General features: G+C 39.8%; 1 protein-coding gene across 1 annotated transcript; it reads left to right on the top strand.

Moving 5' to 3' along the window:
• The first annotated feature begins 6,707 nt into the window (after window positions 1-6,707).
• On the top strand, window positions 6,708-14,401 carry LOC137281115 (BTB/POZ domain-containing protein 2-like). Its single transcript, XM_067812248.1, has 3 exons — window positions 6,708-6,945; window positions 10,111-10,414; window positions 11,222-14,401. The coding sequence occupies exons 1-3, from the start codon at window positions 6,852-6,854 to the stop codon at window positions 12,255-12,257; spliced, it is 1,434 nt and encodes a 477-aa protein (XP_067668349.1). The 5' UTR covers window positions 6,708-6,851; the 3' UTR covers window positions 12,258-14,401.
• Window positions 14,402-17,472: the final 3,071 nt, after the last annotated feature.

Here is a 17,472-nt window from a genome sequence, read left to right as displayed (position 1 = left end):
AAGGCTCGGGATAATTCGGAAATAACCGGTAACTTCCGCATTGCCAACTCGGTACGATCATGTGCTGGAGAGACCGACTACTACTGGTTATTGTCGTCTCAAATACTATCGGTCTGGGATATACCAAAACACTGTCAGTGAAAAAAAAGTTTTGTCAGTGAAAAAAAGTAAATTATAAATTATAAGGACATATACAAAGTCTCGAGGTATTTAAGCCTCGATATCCTGGAGCTGTTCAGACTAGAATGGGTCTTGCCGTTGTACACATAATGAACATATTCTGAGGCATGTGACTATTTGAAGTATATCCAAATACAAAATTCCAAGGATAAAGCATATATTTCGCACATATTAGCATTTTTTACATTAGTGCCTAATGTTATCTGTGGAAACAAAGCAAAGTAATATATTTTCATGAAAAGATATACAAAAATAAATAACAAACTAATGATAATAGTGAGGGAGATGTAATCCGCTTTTGAAAACAATTGTTCCCGTGGAGACATTTTAACTACTAATGATGAGATACCACAAACTGTGCGTGAGGATATTCAACAACTATTCATGAAAGTATTCATGTAGTTGACTAGTCTGCCTCACAGTCCCTGAACCATATGTCATAATCGATACTGCCCAGCACTCCCTGCAAGGGCTGTAGGGTAGCCCAGAGGTCAAATCGTTCGGTCGTCACGCCGAAGACCCGGGTTCGATTCCCGCGTTAGTACAAGGGTGAAGCCCATGTCGGGTGTCCCCTGCCGTGATATGGGTAAACGCGGCGTGAAACCATACTCACTCATTCACTCTCACTCATTTACTCACTCATTCACTCACTCACTCACTCCCTGCAATGCTAAAGCTCTAAATGAAGTAAGTCTAGATATCCTCTGGTCATCTCATTAGGGCTCTTTTTCAATTTAAATGGTTTATTTTTTACTCTTCAGAGATTAACCGTGAGTCTTGTAGTCGACATGAAATGCAGCTTAGAAGGAAACTATAGACAGTCGACCGGTATTACGTATTTTATTTATATGGCGGTGTCCTGATATCTGGTGCCTTGTTTACGAATACAGTTATCATGCTGTCACAAAGTAGGCCCTGTCACATGCTTGTCTAACTGCACAGTCATTGTTGAGTGTGTTTATCATTATCACAATGCACATTATGGTCATTATCACACAACCCACATGTGTTGTCATCGAGATACTGAGAGGCGAATATTGTTGACAAACGCGGAGTCCAGACACGTTCGAATAGTTGCAGCGAAGAATCACATGTAAGACTGCGTTAAAAATTTGAGCAGGTCATGTACATGTACGTATATTCACATTTCTTGCAACAATGCTGCACTCGAAAGTTCATAATATAAAGGTCACTATAAGGTCAGAGTTCAAACCATAACTTGGGATATCAAACTCCACTACTAAGTACACGTGTACTAACAGTGTGCGAAATAAGTTCCAAATTTGGTAAGCCAGTCAGTCTAGCTGTGCTTGAAAGTTTCTCGCCCACGGAATAATTCACTTGCCCGAAATATGAATGTACAAACTCAGCAGACGACCTGAAAAACAAGGATAAGAATAAGATATTGTTCATCGTGAAGCTGAATCTTGCATGATTTAAAAGTGTGTTATAACCTGTCAAGCTGGAGAGAGTGATATATTTACAAAATGACCTCTTGAAAATTCCAATGACTGTGGAGATTTACAAGCCTGAGAGGATTGGACAAGAGGGCCAGTGGCTGTTTCGCTGTACCAAGTTCATTATATGTTAAACAACAGTCGCTGAGAAATGTTATAAATAAGTGGCTGCAAATATGTCTGCTTCTGGTTTGAACGTGAAAGTTGTGAGTCGAAAAGGTTGACCCTGGAAGCATCAGTATTATGGATTTATTAGGTCAAATAGAGGTAAAAAAATAAACATATCGCGAAAAATATGCACGTGGAACCACAAACATTCTCATGGCATCACATTCACCAATTTTCAGGCATCTAGTTAGTTTGGTTAGTTTTGACATTTGATTCTGGTTTTTGCATGGGCTACAACACGACAATAACCCATCTGGGATTCCATATGGACGCCTATGTACAGAATGAAACACATGTATATACATTCGACTGAATCTACACAGTCATTTAAAGAAGAAAACAAAACTAAAAGGTTTATGGACGACGACAGACTGCGTCTCCACCGCCTACAACATCAAGTGACCTTGCACGACCATCTGCGCCTCACGTGTTCGTGAGGTGCAAGTCATCTTGGGCCTCCTGTATCATCGTGCTGTATCAGTGGACGATATCGTCATTCAAGGTCCTCACCTCACAGTGATAAAGACGCAAACTGTTACATTATTACGGGTAAACAAGACTGCAATCTAAAGCATGTGAAGGACGTCGTTTCAGATATGTTTAACCAGTCATCTCATTTCAGCCGGATGTTATTCAGGTGTCCAGAAACCAGTTTAATATGCTTTGTGAAAATTCCAAATTTGGATCCAATGTAAGGTTTTTCCGTGTAGATATTCATGGCACAGTGAACTGGTAAAGCCAAACCTAATCCAGAATCTGTTCAATCTATTGGGTTTTTTTTGTTACAAGGCCAACCGACCTATAATTCCTGTAGCCATACAATACGGGTTTGTAGCACGAGAGCATTGGCATCAACGTCGCTCTTAGCAATATACCATTTTTATGGTGGCTTGTAAACAATCGAATCAGGACGTGACAATCCAGTGATCAACAGCATGAGCATCGATCTGCGCAACTGGGTTTTTGGCTTTGTTTTACCATGTCATCGATATGGGTTTAATTTCCGGGAGACATTCACACTGACACTTTGAAGTTCATAAAGTCAACGTGCGGTAGTCTAGTGGTTAAAGCGCCGTCTTAATTCACACCTAAGGTCCAGGATCGACTCCTACAATTGTGTATTCTTGTACATCGTATATCGTCTGAGAATCATATTATTAGAGCTGGTAATATCAAATATTGTTTTAGAGCAGTGAGTTAAATAGGATTCGATCAAGGGTCATTAAGAGCCCTGCCTAACTGATAAACGAACGCATTTTATACTGCACAGTATTGAGAAAATTTCATGCGGGTTTCAATGGTCATTTAGCAAAATTTCAGGACAAAAGGGTGGTGTACACACCCTGTGCCTTTCACAGCATGGTATATTTTCCAAGGTGTAAATGGGTTATACAAAAGGACATTAAACCCGCTATACAGCCATATGTCTATGGGCTGAGGTCACACGTTCTTATGGGCAGGCCGACACGTGACGAAAGCATGAAACACTTGAACGTGACAATAATGTGGGAATTCCTCATGCAATGTCATGTGTTACTGAAGCGACGGCATTAATCGCTAGTATTCATAGGTGTTCATGGAAAGATTTCCAGTTCCAGATATTATTTTATCACCCAGTTTTAGGTAGGTTCTATGCCGATGCAGAGGGTACGGGTAGACAGGTGTCAAAATCGTGTCAATCCCTTGCAGAGTTTCCTCCCTTAATCGTGCGAGGATCTGATGTGTTCACTTCAATGCATTATACGGGTTATGGAATTGTGCTTCTGCATCCAATGCCCGTCGGCGAAAGAGGCGACTAACGGATTCGGTGGTCAGGCTTGCCAGCTTGGTTGACACGAGTCATCATAACCCAGTTGCGAAGATTGATGTTCATGCTGTTGCTCATTGGTTTGTCATAATACCTGTGAAAATGGGATTTGAACTGATGAACGGATCCGAACATTGTTAAGGGATGAATCTGTACCAACAAGTTGTTTTGCTGTTAGGTGTGTTGAGGATTTATCGAGCGATTCTCGTTTCTAAGTGATACAAAAAGAAGAAAAATAAAGAATAAATAAATATATGGGTGCAATGTGTGTTAGTCGTTTACTGCAGTACCCCAAGTAACATTCCAGCTATATGGAAGCAGTCTGTAAATAACCGAGTCTGGACCAGACAATCCAATGATCATTGTTCATGCACAGTGATTTGTAAGGGTGAGCAATCGATTCGCGAGCTTGTGCTAGGAAATAACATGCGTGCGCGCGAGCGTGTGTGCTTGCGGATCTAACAGACGAACAAGATCTCGTGGTATCTTAGTAAAAAGGAAAAAGGGTACAGATATTCCGGGTTAGTCCTACAATCCCGCAAGCAGGGATGGTGCTGTGTTTTCTATGAACACGTGAGAGGTACCCGGAAGTAAAGCGAATCGGGGTGGATTAAGACAACAACTAGTGTTTACAAGAATTACGCTAAACGACAAGACAGGGGTGGAATTAAGTATTTTTGTCAAATACTTTTCTCAAGAAACTATTCGCGAAGAAATTCAACAACCGACGAAGATGCAGGATACAATTCAGTAATCCAGGCTTGTCCTAAGAAGCGAAAAACGGGATCGGGTGGTCAGACTCGCCGAGTTGGTTGCCACATGTCATCGTACCAAAGTTGCGTAGCTGATGCTCATTTTGTTGATCACTAGGCTGTCTGGTTCAGATCCAAGTATTTACAGACCGCCGCCATTTAGCTGGAACATTGCTGAGTGCCGCGATAGCAACACACTCATCATTATATGTCATCAGTTGCACTCGTAACACTATGCCCATAAATGTACGTAACACTATGCCCATAAATACGAAAACACTAAATATAAAACGTAACCAGTGAGATACGTCTTTAAATAACAACATATACTGCCTTGAGCTGGTGGTATATATATGTAGAGCTGTCCCACATTGCCCGCTTGGCTGAACATACCTGTCCAAATGAGCAGCATACCTGCCACATTCAGCGTGACGGACGAACGACACACCTGTAATAACTGTCAGTGCTATACACGGGTAAGTTTTCGATCTGATTTACCTGTCAATCATTACATGTGTTTACAGATATGTTAATGAGAAGGTTGTTAATGAAACACGTGTGTGCATGTCGCCAATCTCAACGTGTTCATGCCCGACTCACACCGGCCCTGCTAGCACATGCTGAGGTAAACAATCCATATTGGTAAGTTTGTCAGTATTCAGTAGTGTAGTTCATGAACTGAGTAGGTCAAGTCAGGTATATGTTTGACACACGAGTCACCGTCCTAAATCACAATAAAACACTTGGAACTATACTCGCAAATTAAGCTTATAGTACGGCAGTACTAGTCTTTGATTGTGAGAGGACAGCGTGGAGCTCGAGCTAGCATGATGCGTTGCGTAGATGCAGGTTGAGAAATTCGTTACTAAATTAGAAGTATCGGTGCCTATATGAAGAATTCATACCAGTAAACAGTTAATTCATACACGGATTCAATTTAGTTTTCATACACCGAGTGCCCGGAAAGTGGGACAAGGTGAATGTTCAATGTGTATAAAGAAAGGTTTAGGTTAATTCCCTTTGTATCTCCTTACTACCCTTCTACTCATGTCAAGAACTCATCTACTCACCTACATCGCCATTCAGCTTCCCATCTACCCGCTAATATATTCACCCTCATACTTGCCTGGGTAAATAACTCCCTACCTTCCCACCCGGCTATCCATCTACCTTTGTACCCATCTACCTGTGCGATGCTTCGTGAAGAAAGCGTACGTTCGTACGCGTAATGCCGAAGTCCCTGGTTCGATTCCCAGCCTGGATACAACGTGTAAACCCACTGATACATTGCTGGAACATGACTGCAAGTAGCTAATCTTTTACCTATCAGCCCATCTATCCGTTTACTTATCCTCACTTATACATCCATCCACCCACGTGCCTACCTATCTCCTAACTAAATATCCACCGCACTGCTACCACATACTTGCAAACATACCTACCAACCTCCTCAACCACCAAACCACCCATTCTACCTAGCAACCTACCTGCTTACCTGCTCTAATCATAGATAAGCGGAAGACCCCGGAAGGTTCGGATTAGGATGTTGGCTTTCAGTAATTCATGATCATCGTACGAGGCGACTAACGGGATCGGGTGGTCAGGCTCGTTGACTTGATTGACTCATATCATCGGTTCCCAATTGTGCAGAGGCCCATGCTGTTGATTCACGGGATTGTCTGGCCCAGACTCGTCTTTTTACAGACCGCCGCCACATAGCTGGAATATTGCTGACAGAGTCGTAAAACTAAACTCACTCACTAACAGTTGACAAAACTTTATCTCTGTACCACTAACTTCTAGAGTGCCACATTACCCACATTACAGCAACATGTTCATCATAGGCCGCCATCAATAGCGTAATACGGTTCAGTGAGAACTACTTATAATGTTATTAATATATGGGTTACAATGTGTAATTAATATACTCTCGTTATAACGCCGTTTGATATAGCGTTGTTATATGAAAGTACATCACGTTGATATGTCTTCCCACAATTAATTATGTCAAATATTTGAAACTGAAAATGAACAGTCGCAGATGCCAGACAAATTCACTTGTGGTCTGTTTCAATTCCACACTTACAACATGTTGTAAAACCGCGTGATTATGCATAACATAGACGCGGTATAGTCATCATGATTTATGCAAATGCAGTTGTGTGATTTTACAAAATAAAGCATTCATGTAGCAAACAGTTGTCTCTGAATTATTTCAAATCAGGCCGTAACCACTTTTATCCGTCCATTGTTGTTGTATCACCATAACGGTGTCAGTAGTTATGTTATCACACTGGCAGCTTATCTACATCAATATCAGTCGTATCACACTTGGCGTGATGCATTGTTACAACAGGCACCTAGATACATACAAGTAGACGGTATTGAGGGCTTGGAGGTAGATGTTGTGCAGGTAGTTGCTGGTAAGGTAGATGTAGCGACACCACCGACATATACTACGGGAGGATACAGGTAGATCATATAACAATGGACAGGACGGTCACCACTGCTGGCGGTACCCCTCGCCCCACCATCATTAGAAAGAAATCGACCCACAGGACCCCTCCTGTGCCCAGAAAAGGTAGTCTGGTATAAACTTTGACAATTTTGAATTGATGGAGGATATATCGTTTTATTTCCTTCTCAGTTGTTTATTTCTTGACATGTGTAGCATATGTCTTACGGGATCAGATACAGGTGAGTGAAAATATACCTCAAGTCAGACGGTTACTATTATTTGGCGACAATTGTCTGTTTGTTATATTTTGTCACAGTGGCATAAGTCTAACTAAAATGAAATGTAACTATTTTTAAACATTAACATGTAGACTCTAGTGGGATTGTTTTTGTTTCAAATTTACGCTTCATAATATACATGTGTAGTTGCTGTCTTCCTTGTTTTGGCACCCCTGATGAAGTAAAAACCCATTGTCGTGAGACCATAAAAATATGTCTGTGAAGTTTGACTGGCCGCGAGGTTAGTCGTGTCACGTATATTTTAGCGGTAAAACGATAATCCGCTAATTTTGCACTAGCGATATACGTGGAAGGCAGATTTTATGACAGAGAAAAGCCAAACTGCAAGGAATTGCGGATTAGTCGTACTCAGTGAGTTAACATAAGCAGATCTATTATTTCTGTGATACATACACGCTTAGAAAGAATTTAGAAATTAAACACTAACAGTTGGACTCTTACATTGTCCTGATATCATCATTATCAGGTGAACAAGATAATGCAGACAGACGCTATACGCAGTTGGTCGAGTGTCTTCTGACACGTGATCCTCAAGTATATTTATCTCATACACATATAGTACAATGTGTGTATAAATACCTTCAAATATCTCCGTCTATTTAAGTAGCACAGTACTTCTTAAATCCTGCATGCAAACGGAGGTAAATATTTGGCACATCCGGTATTATTGTCCTTGTGCATTGAGAACATCATTGTTGACGAGAAGTTTTTGACAACGGTTTAAGCGTACTTCGCATTTACTTACAGATTAAACTGATCTTATTTTCCAAAGTTAAAACGCACACGTGCGCGCGCACGCACGCACTCACACACACACTTGACATTGTGTACCCTGAGTCCTCATGCAGTTGGCAGTGTGTAGTCTGGCGATGCAAGCCTTAGGTCCTCAGTGTTTTGTCTCGTAATTTAAAAGTGCTTTTTTTAGCAATTCCATTATCATAAGTGCACATCACAACTGTTCTGAATTAGATATCTGTAAAATTATATTCACGAATCTTGTTTCAGAAAGTCGCGTCCCCATTTGGCATAGTTTTGACATAGGTCCTCAGTTGGCAGTTCTAACACGCGCGCGTGTTTGCATGTGTCTGTGTGATAAAATGAGGTGGGTAGGGGGCTGAGGGTGGATATAGGGGTGTCGCGGTCGAAACAAAATGAAAAACCAGTGATGACACATGCATGTCTGTCTCAATTCTTACAGTCTCACCATGACTGTGCGTAAAAAAGATGATCTCACCCATCGCGATACCTATAGCTTTGTATGCGTTGCTAGCAAATAACGCCTCAGGTGAAAAAAGAACGCTACTAGTGACGCATATGGGTGGTTAAGATATGTACACGTGTCTGACATTGTCGGTGTTCAGCCTGCTTGTACAGCGCAGGTCAGCGCGGATCACATGTCTGTGTATGGAATTCTCCGTTTGTGTCGACATTGATGTGTCGAATCGTCCGTAAACTCGATATTCAAATAACTTGTTTGTTGGTCAAAGAACAACGGTCTGTAAAAAGTCAGAATTAGACAATCAAGTGATTCACATCATGAGCATCGATCAAAACATCTGAGATATGATTTGTCAACCAAGTAAGCGAATCTGTCCATTCGATTCCGGCAGTCGTCTCTTGCACACATGATGCTGAACATCAGTTCTTACCCGGATCTTCGCGGAGATGAACGTGGGTTGTTGATGTTAAGTCTAACTCGTATCTTCATCGGGGACAAACGTGGGTTGCTGTAGATCAATCTATAATCAGGTACTACAAGTGTTAGTGTATGTATTAGAGGATGTACTGGTGGCAAGGGGCTTTGTGTACACGTGTATGCAGTGTACTCTCCCTGAGAGGAGGTTGGCTAAGGGAGATGGGTGCCGGTTAGGTCCGGGCATCTGGGCGTCGGTAAGGTCTTGGCATCTGGGCGTCGGTTAGGTCCGGGCATCTGGGCGTCGGTAAGGTCTTGGCATCTGGGCCCCGTTCTTCAAGGCGATAGTAGCGTTACGACTGTCGTAAGTCTGTATGGGAGTTACGACTGTCGCAGCGCTACGATCGCTATGAGGAACTGGACCCTGGGTATCAGTGGGATCTAAGAATCTGGGTGTCAGTGGTGTCTGGGCGTCTGTTCACTGCTCTAGGCTACATTGGAACTTGTGTACTTTAAAGACCACATCTGTGAATATCATACATTTCTCACTGGCATAATTCGCGAGATCACGTAAACTGGGTGAGTGAGGTTTTACGATGTTTTATTTCACTACCTCGTATCACGCCCAGCTGCCATGCATTCTTCTGATCATTGGTTCCTTGGCGATATAGAAAACTGGTTCCCGTCGCGGGGAAGCAGAACTGACTTTTATTCACAGGAAGTTATTCACAGGTTTTCATAAGGTATTTAAGCAGATTGATCCGTTTAATCCAGACTGAGCGTAGAAGAGGTTCTGAACGTGATTCTACAAATATTCATTAGAATCCAAACAAAATTGGGTTTAACGAGACATTTAGCCATAAAAGACATCGAGATTATTTCCGTCGAACTAGCAACGCCTGTGGAAGGATTCAATAGATGCATCGACTGTCCTGCATCAAGCTCTGACGTGTAGTAGTAAGTCGGTACAACTTCACAATAATAGGTATACAGGTGAGGATAGGTGTAGTGGGTACAGTATCTGCCAAGTCTACGGTTCGATTCCCAGTCGTGTCACAGCTCAAGACATTAACAGATGAATGGTACTTGTCGTTACACTGATTCCGTGGAAATGTGGGACGTTGAAAAGGTGTCGTGTTTGTACCTGCTCTCAACCAGCATCCCAATTGGATGGTCACTATCGGTTACATTTAACATAGCGTCTTGCCCCAGACTAAAAGTTGGTATGTGATGGAGCAATACTTACACTATCAACCATTGTTGTATGAGATCCATGCATGTCTGTTGTACTTACTTAAAAGTCGTAGCATACTGGAGGCATAGAACGTATTAAGTGACTGCCATGGTGTCTTTCAGACAACAAGATGTTCGCAACAACCACACCCAGCCGATGGAAGACTCCTAATCCGGCCAACACTGCAGACGATTGGCAAGAAAACAAGACCCTGTCAGAATGTACGCTTCACATGTTAGACTACCAGGTGGCGTGTGATGTTCACTTCCGGGTCGGGCACACGAGAGAAAACATTGGCGCGCACAAGTTCTTGCTCATTAGCCGGTCCAGCGTCTTCTTCGCGATGTTCCAGGGACCGCTGGCAGAAACCAGTGATGAGATTGATATCCCGGATATTGATCCGGAAGTGTTCTGGGAGTTCCTCAGGTGAGGGGTCTATTAATACGTGTACGTGTTTCAACTTCCATGACCAAGTCTAGTTCCTAATGGAGGTACCAGTGAAGGTCTGGGGTAGAATACGCCTTCAGTAACCAATGCTTGCCATAAAAGCGACTGTGCTTTTGTCATAAGAGGCAACTAACGGGGTCGAGTGGTCAGGGTCGCTGACTTGGTTGACAAATGTCATCGGTTCCCAATTGTGCAGATCAATGTTCATGTTGATGGTCACTGGATTGTCTGGCCTAGACTCGATTATTTACAGACGACGCCATGTAGCTGGAATATTGCTGAGTGTGGCGTAAAACTAGACTCATTCACTCACCCACCCACTCCTTATAGAGGTGGTGTTCGAGGCTCAGACAAAGGCTAAATAAATATCCAGTCGGATTATGGTTTTTAACGGCAGTGTTTACTCTCTTTATAACAAGACAGACATTTAAAATACTGTGATGATGGCTTGTGCTTAAAATACAGTTGACTGTTATAAGCTGGTCTGAAAAGAAATAGCACGTGAATCATCGCGTTATGGGTTTCCTCACGCTTAAGAACATCTGTCGCATTCAGTTATCGCAGGTTGTTTGTGTTAAAATCTTGATACACTTACTATGTCCTAAAGGTATCTCCTATTATTTATCTGTATGTATTAAGCTATTTCTCGTGAGCAATACAGGGTCACTTTCAAAGATAAACTTATACTACAGCATAATTACTGGTGGAGTACACGTCTGTTTGCTCAATGAATAGTACTTTAGGAACATGGTAACACCAAACCTTCTTTGTTCGTTGTGTTATCAGGTTCCTGTATGCTGAAGAGACGAATCACGACATAAGAACTGTGATAGGACTTATTTACGCTGCCAAGAAGTATGCAGTCAAGAGGTTGGTCATGTCCTGTGTGAAGTTTGTGGAAAGTTACTTAACTACTGCGAATGCTTGTGAAGTCCTGGAACAGGGCTACATCCTAGATGAGCTGGCTCACGCCATTCTGAACTTCATTACCAAGAATGCATCCAGTGTCCTAGCTACAGACGGATTCCGGAACATATACCAACCTTGTCTGAACCAGGTTTTGAGTTCTGATCAGCTAGAAGTCGAGGAGACAAAGGTCTTAGAGGCAGTCCTCAACTGGGCAGATGCACAGTGTCGAATGCAAGGAATAGAACCAACTGGTCCAAATCAGAGACGGGTGCTTGGAGATTCACTGGACTGTGTTCGCTTTCCTCTTTTGGATCCCCGGTATTTTGTAGACTCTGTGGCCTGTCAGGGATTATTCACCAAGGAAGAATGTTTCTCTATGGTCCAGTGTTATGCTATTCCTGAGAGGTGGACTCAGTGTTTTAAGTTTAAGACAAAACCTAGAAACATCAAGGAGTATCATGTGTGTAGCCGATTCACTGAGGTTGACGGCAAAAGAGACAGTTATGGAACAGATGCAGTCAAACTGATTTGTTTGAAAGAGATTTACCTCCATGGATATAGCATTTACGGTCCCTTCGACGGAAATAACTCACAGTATTCTATCAACACTGCCCTGTATGACAAGAATGATGACATCATCCATGCACAAGTCACCAATATTGTGGACAATGCCAAATATCTGAAAGTCATGCTCAACACAAAGCTGAAACTCGATGGCAATGTCTGGTACACGCTGTTAGTCAAGATTCGAGGTCCTCCTACATTTAAAGGACATAACAGTATCTCCTTTGTGAAAAACAGTGACGTGACCCTGACCTTTGCTTACTGCAAGAAAGGTACTCGAGACACGTCCGGGAAGGAGGGGCAGATTCCACAGCTGTTCTACACACTAGTTGATGCAGAGCAGGGATGAATTCTTTGTCAGGAGAGATACATGAGAGTTGAATGAGTGGTGCATGCACTTATGTACAAAGTGCGATCATGAGCGAGTGATATAATTGCCTGTATACCTCAAAGGGGAAATGCTCCTCAGGGAATGTCTTTTTGTCAGTGAATAGGTGTGTGTGCTAGCACACATACACATAAACCTACCTCTGGAGCCATCCCTGGACCTAGTTGCCAATCAGAGTGACAAGCATTATTTCACACAGACAACAATGTTTGTACATAACTACCATTGTGTGATTATGGTTACATTAAATGTTATATCTGACGTCTTCCCACACTTTTAGCATCAGGAAATACTCTTGGTCCATCCAGTGTATATATCTTTTATCATACCAGATACTCATGTTACAGCTGGGCCATTGGGGAAGGAAATTACACAATAAAAAATTATATTTTAAATTCCAAATTTCAGTTTGCTATTTTTCCATTAAGTAGGTAGATAACATATAATAAAACTGTAGTGATGTAGACTGAACGGCTATCTCCAAATTGATAGACAACCATCTGACAGACAGTCTACTAACAGACATTGAACTAGAAGGTTAATTCGGGAAACACCTACAGGTATAACAGAACAGTCCATGGTCTAGTGAGTAAAGTAGGGTAAGGCGGAAACAAGGTCGTTACTAAGAAATTTGATTGTGTGTAAATAGAACTTTGTTGTCATTAAATGATAATCTGTCTTCTCTTCTCAAAACTGTTTTCACTGTCAGTAACTACTAAATATAAAAACAGGTTTGTCACTGTGAGGTTTGATTGTGCTTATGGACTGAAACATATTTCATGCATTCAAGAAAAGGATTGGGCACAAGGTATCCAAATTAAAAGAACCCTCTCCTAATAACAGGATATGTACAACAGAAAAAGTTTCATTTGAGATATAGATATGTACATATTTGAAAACATTCTGATTTTCAGTAATTGAGAGACCTGCATTGATAATATGAATAAGATTAATACCAATCAGTGTTCTCATTTTAACAATACTTTCTAAAGACTGAAATATAATGACAGTTTATGTCTTTGAATAGCATACCTTGGAAATTCAAATAAGTACTGAAACACATTCTCACATCCATGATGTGTCATTTTCATATTTATTCAAAACAGATCATTATATACTGCACTGATCAAATTACTCAATCTTGTGTACAAAACATTTTACTTGCTTATTCCACGTGAATAATAATATATAGGTGCATGTTTTTCTTTCAGGTGGATAAAAGATTTAAATGATGCAACAGAATGATTATTTCTAATTGCTAAATAACACTTTAACTGCTGATGGAATAAAAGATGACGTTGATTACCTCAGTCTTGTATATGGTTGGTTATAATCATTGGAGTTTTTTAAGTCACAGTTTGTCTGGTTGCCTACGACAGGTGTGAGTAAATCCTGAAGACAAACTGGTGTTGTTCTATATAGTAAATTTCTGAAATGCTCCAATGATTTTACATTTCTTTTTGACCATGTTTGCATAACTTTGCAATATGATGCCACCAACTCTAGTTTGACGAGAGGGTTAAATGTGCATAAAAACCAACTCTTTTCATACTACAGTAATTAAAATTCAAGCTATTGTCTTTTGAGCCATCTTTCAAAGTAAATAACATAGCTCCAGTGTTTTTTGTGATTTTATTTGGATTATTCCATTACCGTGTGGAGGTATAAGGTAGTAGTTTATCTTTTCATTGATCTCTAAATGTTGGTATAAGGCATCTGAGAACTGCCTGTGTGTTTAATGTGAAGACACTGATTGAACAGATTTTCAATAGGTTTTGGAGTTTGATAAATTGATTTATATAGCAAATAAAACTAAATGACTTTGTTTTTTTCATATTTTAGGCTTTAGTAGAAAAGCAAACACTCATTTTCACATTTTACATGTCAATTTGTGAGTGCACTGTCATTAACCATGTTTTAAAAAGAATATGGCTTTATACATGGAGTCCTCTTGCAACAATAAAACTCAAGACAGAAAGAAGTGTTCGTACTTTTATTGACATTAAAACAACAAAAATATATACGATACAAGTCATCTGATGATGAAACAAGAATTAGCTCTGAAACATTGTATAAAGAATAAAAAGAAGTTGTGCTTAAAACAAGTCATGCGTTCATGTTTGTCCAACTTTTAATGCCTTTCAAGAACTTCAAACATATGGTTTTACTAAAATTTGATAAACAGCACATACTACTGGATAAGAAAATCTTGGTAACTGTGCAGACAGCAATAATCAGAAGTGTGGGCGTCAACTGTTCATGAATGGTGACCAGTGTATGTATTTAATGCTACACACCAATATTCCAAATATAAATATATGTTGCAAACCAGTGATTGATATCATGAGTAAAGATTCATGGGTCATGTTGACATGCCATCAAGTCACCAAACCACCTGATCCACAAAGTTGCTGCTCACAGGGTTGGCTTTTGATGCAGTTCATGATGAGATAGATAATGGTTAACTAAGTATTGATTGATTATGGATAAATATCAGATATGTCACTTTGAACAAAAAGAAAGACAGAAATGAATATATTCCATATCACTGGTGAATTCTGACCTGTTTCAGCATGGATTATTGTGACCATAATTTAGAAACAGACCGTGCATAGTCATAAATTAGCATATCGTTTGAGAAAACTAAACATTCTTTTTATCACAAAAGTCATTGTATGATATTGTCGTAACACAATTTCCATATTGATAATCATAATAATTTTTGTTATCGACAATATTTCAAATTATCAATCATTTTAGCAATCGTATACAAGGTCCAAGCTGAAAACCCACAAAAATACAGAAGATATATAAACACATAACATTAGCACCAAGTCAGTTTCATATTCATATTTTCATTTTGTTCATAACAGTTCACAGCCTATTGGCTTAATGTGAACTGCCTAGCTATACAAAGATACACAAGATAACTGGAATTGACCTGAAAATGATGCACTTCCTTAGGATATCCACCCTGAATACAGTTACTGCCACACTTAACTTCTTGGTCAGTCTTGTAATGGCCGAGATGAACAGATATTTCAACAAGCTGTCACTGTAGACAGGTAACACAAAATGGTTGTGCAGACACAGAAAGCACGGATATGTTAATCTGTGTCTCCTGGGATTGCATTTTGGAAACCTCGAGATCTATTAAAGCCCTTCTTGTTATCTTAAACCAGCACTGGAGACACAGAGGATGACTAAAGATGAGTCTTGCCATTTAGGTCTGATTTATCAACTTCATACACGGCAGCACCTGTCAGTCTCTTTGTTCAAAGGATCTACATCCCTCTGTGTAGTCTGACTTCAAAGGCGAGACAGGGATTTTATGGTGCTTCATTTAGTTAGATATGTTTCTTTTACTTAGTTACAGATGAATATGTTACACAGGCATAGCAAAATAGTAAAAATGATATATGAAAAACAGACTGTATAATGTAGATGGCATTGACAATAAAATTACACAATGTGAAAGAAAGTGGTCAGATGTAACCCGTGTTATATTTGGGATTACACTTTCTTAGTAAAGAACAGATTCTTGTATATTTTCAGTTGAGTCCCCACACCCTCAGAGTCAGGCACCTAATCACCAGCACATAATGTCAGTTGCCTAACCCACTCAGCCACTGCGACTTTCACAAAGTTTCACAAGTGGAACAACTGCTACTCTACACAGCAGGCTTTGTGTACCCCTCTCATAAGTGTTAATTGTCTCCCATATAGCGATTACATACTGTGACTGCACAATGCCATTTAGAAAGTGGTCAAATGTAACCTATGTTATATTTGGGATTAGACTTTCTTAGATTCTAGGACTTTTTTTAATTGAGTCCCATCCGGGATTAGACAATTCAGTTGCAAACTTAGGGTGTGGGTTCGAATTCCGGATGGGACTCAACTCAAAAAAGTGCTAGAATCTGTACTTTAGTAAGAAAGTGTAATCCCAAATATCACATATGTTACACTGGGAATATAGATTAAACAATTGAAATGCTACATAGTAATACAGAGAATGTGAAAGACTAAAATCTAAATTACAGGACTGCATCTAGAACATTCCATTTTCTGTAAAAACATTTCACATTTTTTATTGATAATTTTTTTAATTTCATTAACATCCTTTGATAATGTTTTGTAAATTGTGAAGCTAGGGTTCTTTCGTTAATATTCATTACATAAATGAGAAGCTTTGCAATAATGATGTGGTTGAGCAAATAGTTACCACTACTACAAAATGGAACACAGTTTGACATTTTACATGTTTTACCCAGGACTTGAGCACCAAAATTATTAAATATGCCCACAGCATTTTGATGATTGGACAACCTAGATACATGTGGTACATATGCAAATCTATTAGGAGTCAACTCCTTAAACTAACATCTATCTCTGAAATGAACACGAACACGTTTTACAAAAAAAACCAAAACACCAAAACTTTCAAACAAACAAAAGAAATTGTTCATAAACAATAAAACAATACAGTAAGAAGAGTCCCAAAGACTTTCATCATATACTCCACTTGCATTGGTTTTCTTGGATATATTTGTTTAAGGTTATCTCCCATAGGGAACAAATTCTTTGACAGTTGAAATATTACTGAAGATACCGAACTGTGAAACCTGGGATGATTATCTTGGACATTCCTTCATTCAACCTCGAGCCTTGAATTGGTGATGTGGCCACCAGCAAATTCTGCATGTCTAAAGATACAGCTCTACAGAGCCAAACAGGACCCAAACCCCCAACTTCCAGCTTCTAAAGAATTAGTTGCTGCCAGCCACCAACATCCTGATTTGTCATACACAAAACAAAACCTGACATGCAAATCAAAGAAAAATTTCTTTGAGAGACATTTGAGTACCATTTTGAACAAATTTTATGGATAACAACTTCTTTTTTATGGATAACAACTTCTTCTACTTTGTTAGTATGACATTTCAATACAGATTCTAGTATTATTGTCAAGTCAACATTTTGACATTCTAATTACAACAACATAAGCACCAAAACTCCATTCAGGACTAAATAATTTAACTAGTTACACTTTTGATTATCCTCTTTATAAATTTCAATAAGGGAATTTTATTCTTGTTTTCGATCTATATCGACTCCTTTTCCAAATAAGGTACTCTATATTATATTTAGGGTGTTCACATGAACATACAAAAGC

The sequence above is a fragment of the Haliotis asinina genome, chromosome 1 (assembly GCF_037392515.1).
Source record: "Haliotis asinina isolate JCU_RB_2024 chromosome 1, JCU_Hal_asi_v2, whole genome shotgun sequence".
NCBI lineage: Eukaryota > Metazoa > Mollusca > Gastropoda > Lepetellida > Haliotidae > Haliotis > Haliotis asinina.
This window is presented reverse-complemented; position numbering and strand designations above follow the sequence as displayed.